Genomic DNA, 12528 nt, shown 5'->3' with positions numbered 1-12528 from the left:
GTCTCTGCCTGAAGTGTCTGAGGACCAAGGATGTGTACTGCAGCTGTCCTAATGGAACTGCCCTTCCTGGTTCTACACTAAGAAACACAACTTCAGTGAATCAGAATTTTTTTTATTTATTTTTTTTATTTCTGTGTATTTTAAGTGGAACCTGGAGAGTAACAGAAGGAATAGGGTTGTATAAAACCCCTGTTTTACTTGCAAGTGAATTCTTCCCACAACACATGTAAGTTCCAGTAAGTTAAAACCAACTGAAGACAGTGCCATTGAAGGAGATCTGCTTGTCTCAAGCTTCTGTTCCATAACCTCACGAAAACTACATCATTAAAAAAAAAATTACTAGGTGAGATCTGGTCCACACATCCTCAGGTACCAAAGAAAATTTAACATGGGCGATGGTCTGGTACACGTTTTCTGGGGAGAAAAAGAAAAATCAGAAAATTCCCACCCACGCTGATGTACACCAGCCCCTCCCCACCCACTCCTATTTTTAATCTTTAGCTGATATTTTGTGTTCAGTGCCAGCTTTATCTCACAGCACAAAAGGCAGTATCACCTCAAAGCTAACACACCACCTGCGACCATGGTGAAAAAACCTGTGATTCAATAAGCAGTGCAAACTACCTGATAGCAGGTGGACATGGGATAACCCGCCCAAGAGCAGCAACTCTTCCCAAACTTTTTAAGAAACGTGTTTTTGCTTAAGCTGCAGATTCTAGCTCAGAAGCAGCTGAGCATTCCATTACAATTGTTGCCAAAAGAAAAAAAAGAAAGCAGCATGATACATTACATTTTGGTCAGTTGGTTTTGCAGATGTTTCAGTGCTATATATGACAGGAGTAGCTGCTGATCTAAGATTAACTAGGCATTACTCAGGCACACCAATATAAGCTCACTGATGGCTCTAAAGTTCTGGTCATATTGCTAAAGCAATAAAATCATCAAATATGAACATTAGTATGTCAGATGTCAGGTTTCATTTCAAATAAAGCATTTTTAGAAGAAGGTTTTTCTGCACTGTTACTCTTCCACAGAAGGAGGTTACTCTATACCACTGTAACTGACCATTCAGATGCTCAGATCATACCTTGGTGCTGCTTTAATGATGTCATCTACACGAAGAATCATTTCTGCTGCTTCAGCTGCACTCAGCAAAACTTGTCTCTTAACTTGGAAACTTTCTGTTACTCCCAGAGCTGCCATGTCTCCAATGATACCCTCTTTCATATCTGGAAGAAACACATTAAGAGGTTGTGGGGTTTTTTTCTTAACTTGGCATTTTTTTACGGAAATTATAAGAAGGTGAGAGTATAGTAACTTACCTTCTCAAACAAACCATATTGATAGGAAGGGAAGTATTAAATAAAGTCTTTCACCTCAAGGCTCCTGATTTAAGCCTAACGTTGCAATTACACACAAAAGATTAACGATGAAAACTGTATACACTACGAAGAGGAGACAAGATCCCGACAGGACTCTCAGCACTATTTCATTAGGTATATTAACTTCAGAGTTCTTCACTACAACTTTGTGGTAGTTGTTTTCTTTTTGGATTGGTGGGGGGGGACAGGGAGGAGGATGTGTTTGCTTGTGCTGGGTTTTTGGGTGCATTTAAAACAATGCTTTTCTTTTTAAGCTTCATGTAACTAGACTCAATGTAAGTAAGGAAAATGTTTTTTAGAGGTGGAAACCATCCACTTCAAAAACAAAGGTTTTCAATCTACTGTCAAAAGCCTGGTAGAATGATAAAGGCCTAAGGCCTGTGCAAAGCAAACGGAAATCAACCTACTCAGTTCTGGCTGAATATATGCGACAGACACATGTGATCAACTGTAATGAGCCTGATCAGCCTGCCAAACAGCAATTCAATCACAGAAATAATACTGAGCCCCTTACCCAGTCCATAAGTAGTCTTCCCTTCACTGTGAGCAGCTCTGAGCTGAGCAACCAAATCAGCACTGTCATAGCCAGCATTATCAGCTATTATTGTTGGGATCTAAGAGGATAAACACAGGTTGTTTTTAATTAACGCAGGGACTGATCCCTACTAAATATGAAACATACTTTGACATTACTAGTTTACAACTGAATTTCAAGAAGAGGCTTCAAAAACATGGCAGATGATCTATTGCAGTGATTAGAAGACAGGGAAAGAAAAAAAACCAAACTACCTTTCTAAGGATTTTGTATAAGACCCTGTTGTAAGGAAAGTAGCAGAGAGGACAGAAGCATGTTAGCAGATTTGTCGGTTCATTTTACACAGAGAGGGAAAAAAAAAGAATCTTGTCTTTCATCAAGTCAGACTACAACTGGAGAAATATTTTAATTTTCAGAACATAAGCCTGCTGATAAGCATTAACCACCCGATCATTCCATTCACTGTTTCAGTGACAGCAGTGCAAACTTGCACATGCTGACTGAAGAAGTAATGTCAAGTGTTACCATGCTCTTGAATTTTATTTTCTTGGCAGAAATGTTTTCCTATAGTCTTTCATTTCCTAAGAAAGGTTTTCCCTAAAAATTTCCCTAGATTACAGGAAGGCAATTTGTTCTCAAATAGCACAATTCTATAAATGTTTCTTATGACACTCTTATTTCCTACTAAGATGCAATCTCTAATGCAAGCCTAGAAGCTTCTAGATAGTACTAGAGTATGAATATACCCAAACAGCAGTAGAGCACTAATGGAACAGAAGAGTTGCTCTTTTCTAAATCAGATGTCAACTAAATAAGATGAGATTTTTATGTGCTATTTCTGAAGCACTTTTAGCTTGCAGGTAAGAGGAGCAAAAACCAATTAGAGAAAGGCTAGCATATGAACATTCACCATTCTGTAACATGTAGAACTATTAAAATACCAGTACTTTTTCTCTAAGACAGAAAACAACTTTTCCTCCTTTGTTCATCCAAGATGTGTTGCTAAACTTCATTTTTTATTCTAACAAACAAAATTTTTAAAGTGAAGCAACTATCTGATGTCATAAATTAGTATATTTTGTGAAACTTTGTTTCTTAATCCAGCAATCTGATTAAATAAACTCACCATTCGTAAAGCCTTAGCAAAGGACTCCATTGCAACAGACTCTTTGCCAGGTGTTCTGACAGCAAGTTCTGCAACAGCATTAGCCATCAGCATCTCTGAACAACCTATTTATTGAAGACACACAGATGTTACATATCTGATGAACAGTAACACAAAATATGTATCACGTACCAAGTATAAAGAATGTAATATTCACCTCCACCATACACAGTTCGAGTGTCCTTCACAGTCTGGGCAAGAACACAGAGAGCATCATGCAAAGACCTCTCTGCTTCATCTAGAATCTGCTGTGTTGCCCCACGCAAAACTATGGTGCAAGCTTCACCTAGAAAGCACAAGCACAAAAAGGTTTAAAAAAAGAAACCACAGACACATAAAGAGGCTATCACAAAGCATTTTTAAAGGTTTTGCTATCACTATAGTAAAGTTTTATATCACTTAATTTTGCGAGGAAAAGAAAGTATGATGACATTTCACAGATAGAGTCAAATTATGTACACTATGCTATTAACAGAAAATTAATATTGCCTCAAAACAACCCGTGAAAACTTACAGTATTGGCATTTACTAGAACAAGCTCCCAAGTTCTTAAAGTGCAACATGTTGCTACTTTTCTTGTAAATTTAATCTCCCAATGCCGAAGTCTTGGTTCCCATCCTTACAAATGGTTATGTTCACTTACATAACACTAAACATACACAATTTCAACCATGAACATATGTCTTTATGAGATTTTTACTGGAGAGCAAGGCTTTAATAAAAATGGTTACATGAGTTATTACAAAATTCCTATGCCCCACTGGTAACTGAATAGCGTTAGCAGAGGGTTAACACAAAGGTTACAACGTCATTAGTGATTAAACACTTACCCATTGCTACTCCAGAGAAATGAATGAGTTTATCTTCTCCAATCATGACTTCTTCAATAAGCTTGCAGTTTCCTAGTTTTACTAGCTCAGGGTGATCAAAGGTTGATGCAATTTCACCACCTACAAACATGAGACCATATAGAAATCAGAGCTCACAATAAAAGCATCTGTTCAGACAAGGTCTAACCGGGGGTGTTGTTTGAAAAAAACCACCCTCATAATTGCCCCCAAATAAATTTAGATTAAAAATACCAATAAGATAAAACTTTCTTATGTCAGCATATGGGACCAGAAACCATCAACCAATGCTGATAAATCCTCAAAACATCAATGTTTTGTTTCACATCACAAGGACTACAATGCTTTTGAGTTCTGTCTGGATAAGACACTATATGTTCATCTTTGCTAAATTAAAATGTCAGTATTTTTCAAGTTTTCATAGTATTTATTGATAAAGTACTTAGCAAATACTAAACCAAGTTTCTTATGCTTTAAAACTTGAGCTTGTGACAGTATTCATTTTGCCTGCCTGATGGCTGAGAACCAGTGGCCACCACTCTCCCAAATCACAAGTCTCATGCCACGCTGTAGCAGCAATGTTGTACACAACTTGTAAACTGCCATACTGTAAGCAAAACAGGTACTACAAAGACCAAAACGTCTCTGAACAGATTACTGTTCTAATACTTTAATCTTTTTATTAAAAAACTATTTACATATATGCATTCCCCATGCATGCTCAATTATTCCATGTTAACTTGCAGCACAGCTGTAGTTGTAGCAGTACAAGAAAAAACAAGATTTGTAGTAGACTTTGTGCTTATTAAAAATTTGGTTTTTTAGCTATACTATTTGATCCACCATGGCCTACAAAATTTGGTTTGAATTTGTTCCAGAATATAAGCAATGTTCCTCTAATCAAGCGTTTGCCTGTGTCAATGTGCCTACAGACAGTTATACACAATTGCTACTTCAGTTTTGCAAAGCTAAACAAGTCAGTGTCTTTTCCTTTCTCCCTGCAAAGCAATTCTCCATCCTCCTCATCACTTTCACGATCAACTTTTTATGACATTTTAGTTAGCTATCTCTAACTTCAGCAATGACAACCAACTGAAGCATTCCAGATGTTTAATTTTCATTAGTTACTAGAATCACATTTACACTGAACACCACTCAAAATATCCAGGTTGTTCCTGTCATTTGAGGTCCACCTCAAGTCATTGACTCAGGCCCACATTTTTAACAAAGGATGACTCTTTAGTCTTCTCTATCATTATAATAAAAAAACCAGCCATTCTGGACAAGATGGCATTATTGAATCAAAAACTAGTGCTAATTTGCGGAGTCATCATCTAATTCTTTCTATTGCTAAGTTTCATCTTTTCTCTAGAAAACAAAACATTTCAAAAGCTTATCAAGCAGGGACTTAATATTTTTAAAGTATGAAAGAAAATTAATAACTGACACTAACTTGCTAAATTATATCTCACAACATTCTTTATTTACAGATGCTGGGGAAAAAAAAAAGTATGTTTAAGTACGTTTAACATTTACTGAAGATCAAACAAATAACATGACCCTCCAAGTTTCACATGACAAGATACTCTACACACCTGTGACAAGAGCCAGACGTTCTACACCAGCAAAGTCTGCATGTTCAATAGCCATGACACCAGCAGCTCCAAAGAGTTGCTCAGGGTAGTTGTAGATCAACTGTCTGCAATTAAAACAAGCTTCTCTATTACACACAGAACAAACTTTCTAAAATACAAGAGTAACAAGGACTCAGAATTCTCAGAAGCATGGACATGGGGTAGATTTCTGAAAGCTACAAAAGCAGTCAATGTATGAGGCACCTGCCACACACAGAATGTTACACCACACAGAAGCAAACACATCGACAGGAAAACATACAAAGCTAAATCCAAAAAAATTAATTCAAACTATGATACTTTTTGAAATACCCTTCCCCTGAAGAAACACTATCACACTAAGTACAAGGAGCCATGTGCTTGAAGTTCTAAGTCCTTTGATCCTAAGTGCCTGCTGGACACTTAACTGCCTATTCTAGCAGGGTGTACTAGAACAACATGTTCCCTTATTAATATGTGTACTACTCTCTCTAGAATGAAGTCACCCAAAGCTGAATGGTTAATGACCATTCAGGAGTGCTATGCCAAATTATTTTTCCCTTCCAAATTAGAGACTGAGTGTTGCAGAGATTCAGCAGGAGCTGGGAGAAGCCATTTCCATCAAAAAAATGATGTTTCTAATCTATCTTCAAAACAGAGAACTGGTGCTGCTGGGTGTACACAGAGAAGATTCTTCCTACTCTGGATGCACATGGCCTTGACCTTTGTCAAGCATCTCCTCAGCACAATTTACCTGGCTAACACCTACAGTGTAAGAAGTCGATCTACACGCCTATAAGCAGAAGTCAATTTTACCCAGGAATAAATCTGAAAGTTAAGCATCAATCTAACTGCAATACCCCTAGCCTGGCAACACGAGCTTCCTTAGAACAACTACCTGTGTCAGTGATGGAGTTATGCATTTATATTTTTTGCATAATTCAAAGGACTCTTCCATCAATTTGACAACAGAACTCCTGACCCTTGGACTCTGTATCTGTACCATGTTCACTCGACAGAGTGCTCATTTTGCCTATACTAGAACACAATACATGTGAAGACATACATGGAGGGACTAAGAGATTCATCATTCTTACAGATGTTTAACACAAATTTTCAAGGTGAGTTAGATGATGCACTATGCACTCAGAGTGCAGTCTTTTGCTGCTGTGGAAAACAGTGCTACTCTTACAACTCCTACCCTGTGGTGTAGTACTAGCTGATCAGCTTCCCAGTAGACTACATGATGTGCTGAACCAGCAGGTACCAAATTGCTTGCAACCTATGGTAGTTTCACTTAAATGAGAATTACTGAAAGGCAGAAGTGTTTTTCATCATTAAAAAAATGGGGTTTTGCACTGTGACAGTTCAAGAGAGCAGCACAATGCTAACAAAGAAAAGTAACCTAGATATGAAAATGGCTATCTTTCATACTTTCAAAGATGTGTATAAAAGAAAAGGTCCACAACAGGGTCACAGACACGTCCCAAACCCTCCTGAACTTGGAGCAGTACTCCAGCACCTGCATTTTAATGCAGGAAAAAGCATAGCAGGTTTAATCTCAACTAAATGCATTGAGCAGCACAAACTCTTTTAGCAGCAATTTCCCCCCAGAAGGGGGCACATGGGTTACCAACAACGCTGCTGGCATTCATAACTAAACAAATCTGTTAGTATAAAGCAAAGTGACTTTGCTTCCACTGGATGTAAACATGGCTCCTGGAATAAATATTATCAGTTCTTCCTCTTTAAAACAAAACAAAACCAAAACAAACAAAAAGAGGGAGACCATGGTGCAGAAGGGGAAGCACAGAAAACAGCACTGGTGTCAGCCAGGTGACTCAATTAAACACTAGGCAAGAGCACATAATACTAGACACAGGAATAAATAATGTTCTTCACACCAGTACAATACTAAAATATTGCTACTTTGTAACTCTCTCCTTTTCCCAAGAAATACATACCTGTTAATAAAGCAGTTAATCCCATGTTTAAGAATACGCTCTACCTTCTCCTTCATTTTCTCTTTTTCTGCCTGTTCTATTTCTGCCACTTTCGCTGTAGAGTCCACTCTAACGCGAGAGCCAAAAATCTATATCAAGGAAAACAGAGTTCAGTCTCAAAATTTCATTTACAAGAACATAGTTATACAACAGTAGTTCTGTCACATACCTTAATCTTGTCTGTATCCATACCAGTATTTGCAATAAGAATCTTTGCATTTTCAATTCTTTTTGGCTGATTTACACCAATCTTCTTGTCAAGCAAAAAGCCTGTAGTAACAGAAAGGTCTTGTAAGACTTCAAATTAAAAAAGGAGAACAATTCATTTAAATTACTACAAAATCCCCTCATATTTAGCATTTGTCTTAATAATAACATAACAATGTTTCCTAGGACAAATTTGCACAGAGATGTGCAACTTTTAACAGCTTTATTTCTCGAATGCACATACAGTCAACATACAAAGACTTACCTTCGTCTAAGTAGGAATCAGCCAAACTTCCACCAAGTTTCTTAATGACATGGATAGCCTCCAAATTACCAGAACCTTTCAACCTAAGAACAGCTTCTACAGCTAGCTTGACAAAGTGGTCCTTATGGTGAGTAAGTAATTTTGATGAAAGAGTTGTTCCCGCAATGTTCATCAAGTCTTCACGGAACTTCACTTCATCATTACTAAAATAAAGACAGTTCAGTTAAACTGGAAAGCCTGAAAGCCTTACTATCATTAGCTACCCCTGAGAGCCTCTGCCCACTTCTTCTAGCCTGTATCTGCATGTACCATGCTCTGTTTTGAGGAATGCTGCAGAGAAACCCTCCACTGTCCCACAATCTAACCTATTTGAAATACGAGTTCCATTAGGAGAACTTTTGCACTCAGTTTTAGAAAGTCTGTGCTCTCAAAGTGTAAGGCAAGGAAAATAGTCACATTTAAAAATCCAACTATGAAGTCTAAAATAACAGCTCAGATTTTTGTTCCAGGGAGCAAATTATTGCTCGTATTTTGTTCATGCACATCATAAGTATTTTAAATAATATCATAAAGCTTCTATAATTCACCTGAAAAAAAGGTAGTATTTTTTTCTTAACCGTCAAAATTCATTAACTCAACCTTTATACTACCTTAAAGAGAGGACAGAATTTACCAGTAGTCTATAATCCTCATTGGTGTTTTGATCATAAGTAGTTTTTTATAAAGAGTTACAGCACATGGACATTACTAACCCATGATCCACAGCTGCTTTCAGAAGTGCCTCTCTTGAAGCCTTTGTGGCTGCTCTCCAGCCTGCAATGATGGTCTGAGGATGAATCTTCCTTGCAATCAGTAATTCTGCCTCCTATTTAAATGAAATTAATAATTATTCCCCCCCCTAGATACAGTTACACTAACTAGGAAAGACACTACTAAGTACTCAAAAAATTCTGAATAGCAGTAAAAGCCAGAGAGCTATAAAAACAAAATTAAGGTCACCTTAGTGGCAGGTATTTTCCATCCTAGGCAAATATGATCTGTCCATGGAATATCACCAAGAAATTCTAATTTAAAAAAAAATTAACTCCAATATGAAGAGCAACCAGACTTGTATTTCAAAACAGCAATCTTTCATTTCATGTTTCAGATCAGTTTCCTATTCACGTATAGATGCAACTTAAAGTGTAGTTGGAAAAAAGCTATCTTCTTTTTTTTGAGGAATTTGGCAAGCTGATGGATCATTTCTAAGATGTTCTTGATCCCAGTTCCTGGATTTGAGATGATCAGCTTTTCTGGCACAGCTCTGCTAACAAGAATTACTCACTTCTCAAGTCTTTTTCATAGTAATTTCAGGTTTAAAGTTTGCATTGTAAACTTTTACATACACACAAAATCCATGCAGAGTTTAAAGGAATAGTATGAATTCAAGTTTTGTGCAAAGAACAGAATTTAACAGGGTTTTTTTTCCTCATTAATGTTATACAAAAGGATTTTGGAGGACTGACCATCACAATTAAGCAGTGCTGCATGCTGCCCAGTGCAATATCCAGGAACTGACCTACAAGAGTAATGCTTCTCTGTTTCACTTACATAATGACATAACAGAAGACAATTTTCTAAGATGTACCAACTTAAAATACTTGAGAGTTTATAAATAAGGAAAAATAGTCTAAAACAATAAAAAAATTGCTAATACAATAGCTAAGGATTGTTTTCTTCCCCTATCAATTTCAATAGCAACAGAGCAAGCTATTCCTTCCATACCTTGGGAGCCCTCTTCACAAACATAGGATAACACACCTCCTACTGGTGGTATCACAGGAGTACACTGCCAAACAGAAACACATTTGAAAAACTGTAATACATCACCCTCAGTAGTTCAGCTGCCAACACTGTGACAGATGTAGTTCCATCGCCAACTTCATCATCTTGAACCTTTGACATATCTGAAGAAGGAAGACATGGTATTAATGTTCTGACTCAAAATACCATGCTCACCAGTATCAGATACAATTATTTTTCTCTCGTACCAGTTTGGAAAAGAAAAACAAATCTTACTATTTGTTTAAAGAGGGAAGTCTAAAAAAGCCACAGAACATAAGATGCAAATCAAATTCAGCATCCTTTAAATCCATGCTCCAGTTCCAACCTGGTGATGGTCAAGAGCTACTCCCCCCTGTCCCCAGTCCTGAAGATGGTCACCAAAAGGAAGTATGGCCAGATAGAAGCTCTAAGGCATACATAGAGCATCAGAGACTATAATAACCAAGTATGCTACACGAACTGTTGATAAACTGGGACCCAGTAAACATGAAATCATTAAGAAATTTAACACCCAATCATTCAGGCCCCTGCTCATCACCAGAACTGGACCACTGGCACAGAAAAACAGTTGATCACAAAGGTAAACTCTGTCCAGACTACAATGTTCATTAAGTTATAAAGAGAGATTTAAATTAGGGAGAACCAGAGAGAACCTCTGTTCCCCTGTAGGTTTCTGTTCCAAATTTTCCCAGTGAAAAAAGAAGGGTACACAGTTGTCTTTTGTTCCTTCTGACTCCTGGGACGAACCAGGGTTGAGGGAAAACAATATCCCAGAACAGTTTTGAAGAGTAGCATATACCTTAATCTCACTTTTGCGGAGTTCCGCAACTCTTGCAGTACCTTGCACTCCTTGCTTCAGGATTTCTGCTCCCCCCCCTTCCATTTTTCACAGTATTTCAAGAATAATTTTCTAAGAACAAATAAAAACTGCATAATAAAGTTACAAATGAAGCAATATCATGCCTTTAAGAACTCACCAACCAAGACCTTGGCAGCTGGGTTGTCAACTCCAATAGCTTTCAGGATGGTTGCACCATCATTGGTAACTGTCACAGAGCTATCTCTCCCAGTACTTAGAAGAATCTTGTCCTACGAGATGCAAGTTTTAGAATACTGGTTGAAAACGTACTGTAACCATTAAAGTTAAATTAAAAGGTATGACTACTGAGAGCATGCAGCTGCCTTACCATGCCTTTAGGCCCCAGGGTGCTCTTCACTAGGTCACCGATGGCAATGGCACCAACAAAGGATGACTGAAATGAAAATAAATATACCTTAAGGAACAATTTATTTCTACTCTCACACAAGAATTATAACACTGTACCATAGCTTTCAAGAAGACATTTTAACGCAGCCTTTCCACAGTCACACTTCTCTCAATGGAGGCTGGACCCAAGTTTCTTAGCTGCTACATTTTGACATACAGATTAAATATACTTAATTCTCACAGAAACCAAAAAAGCCTGCCTCAAAGCCAGAAGAAATGCCTTCCAAAACACCAATCTTCCGAGCTACAGTACCGAATTATTTAAATTTTTGAACAATGAAGTTTATCCCTTCTGTTCACAAACATAACAAGGAAAGACAGACAAGAAGTTCCACATCATCATACACAGAAAATATTTTTAGCAATAGAAAAGACGAAGTTTAATTATCTCAAGTGCTACCAGTTTGTTAAAAGAATTAAACTTACCAACCGAGCTGTTTCTGCCTTCTCTTCATCTGCACCTGCCTTGAAAATGTTCACTGGAGCAAGAGAAATGGATGCCTAAAACACAGTTAACACAAGAATATTCCTCTAGCCTTAACAAAACTACACATTTTAAAAACAAATCCTTTACATTAACAACCTAAACGATGGTTTTAATAATAAAATTACTTCTAAACCCTCTTTGGTTTTGATAAAAAGTATATTTAAGATAAATTCACCCTGACTCTTTCTTAAAAGTCTGTCTTGGAACTTTGTAGTCGTATGAAAGGATTACAAGACCGAGTGCAACCTACTCCCAGAGGCTGCAGTGCACATTTGCTGATGGGACCCCCGAGACCGAAAGACTCATCAGCAGCACCTCACTCCAACATCCGACATCCGCCCGACCAACCATCAGACCCCACCAGCCCAAAGGCTGGCACAACCAGTAGAACCGAAAAAACACATTAGCTGAGCACAGTAAGGTTTTAGTATTTTGATATCTGGGTGGAACTCTTATCTTTCTTTTTTTTTTTTTTGTTTTGCATTTCAATGAATATTAATTATAGCAGTGACGAACATGTGCCTTTAAGGATTAACACTTGCAAAGCACCCAAGGCCTTAAATGCAAAAGGACCAAACACCAAATGAACAATCGTATCCACGCTCCTAGGCGAGTCGGGAAGGATGGGAGCGGGGGTGCTCCCGGTGGGGCCCGGTCCCGCCCCGGCTCCAGAACCTTCCGCGCCCCCCGCGGGCACCGCGTGGGAAGGGAAGGGAAGGGCGCGGCCTCCAGGCCCCACACGCGCGCCCGCGGGGAGCGCGGCCGCCGCCGCCCCGCCCGGCCCTGCCTTTCCCCCCCTTCCCCCGGCCAAGGCGCCGCCGCCCCGCTCACCATGGTGCCGGTGCCGCCGGGACCCGCCGCCCCCTCCACAGAAGCAGCGCCGCCGCCACACGAGACCAGCGGAACCCTCGTCACAGCCAACGCCGCTTCCG

At 38.6% G+C, this 12528-nt stretch overlaps 1 protein-coding gene and 1 long non-coding RNA gene across 2 annotated transcripts in view; one reads left to right on the top strand and one right to left on the bottom strand.

Moving 5' to 3' along the window:
- LOC116786702 overlaps positions 1-7410 on the top strand; it is a 20950-nt gene extending 13540 nt beyond the window's left edge. Inside the window, exon 3 of the long non-coding RNA XR_004357044.1 lies at positions 7400-7410. This is a non-coding gene — a long non-coding RNA (uncharacterized LOC116786702). The remainder of the gene's footprint in view (positions 1-7399) is intronic.
- On the bottom strand, positions 120-12528 carry CCT2 (chaperonin containing TCP1 subunit 2). Its single transcript, XM_032687585.1, has 16 exons — positions 12428-12528; positions 11536-11610; positions 11030-11095; positions 10820-10931; positions 9888-9964; positions 8771-8883; positions 8019-8221; positions 7716-7816; positions 7508-7635; positions 5526-5629; positions 3913-4032; positions 3240-3368; positions 3044-3147; positions 1897-1996; positions 1088-1229; positions 120-414 (listed from the first exon to the last, which is right to left on the bottom strand). Exons 1-16 carry the CDS (start codon positions 12428-12430, stop codon positions 384-386), a joined length of 1608 nt encoding a protein of 535 aa, XP_032543476.1. The 5' UTR covers positions 12431-12528; the 3' UTR covers positions 120-383.

This window comes from Chiroxiphia lanceolata, chromosome 5 (genome assembly GCF_009829145.1).
Source record: "Chiroxiphia lanceolata isolate bChiLan1 chromosome 5, bChiLan1.pri, whole genome shotgun sequence".
In the NCBI taxonomy this organism is placed as follows: Eukaryota; Metazoa; Chordata; class Aves; order Passeriformes; family Pipridae; genus Chiroxiphia; species Chiroxiphia lanceolata.
This window is presented reverse-complemented; position numbering and strand designations above follow the sequence as displayed.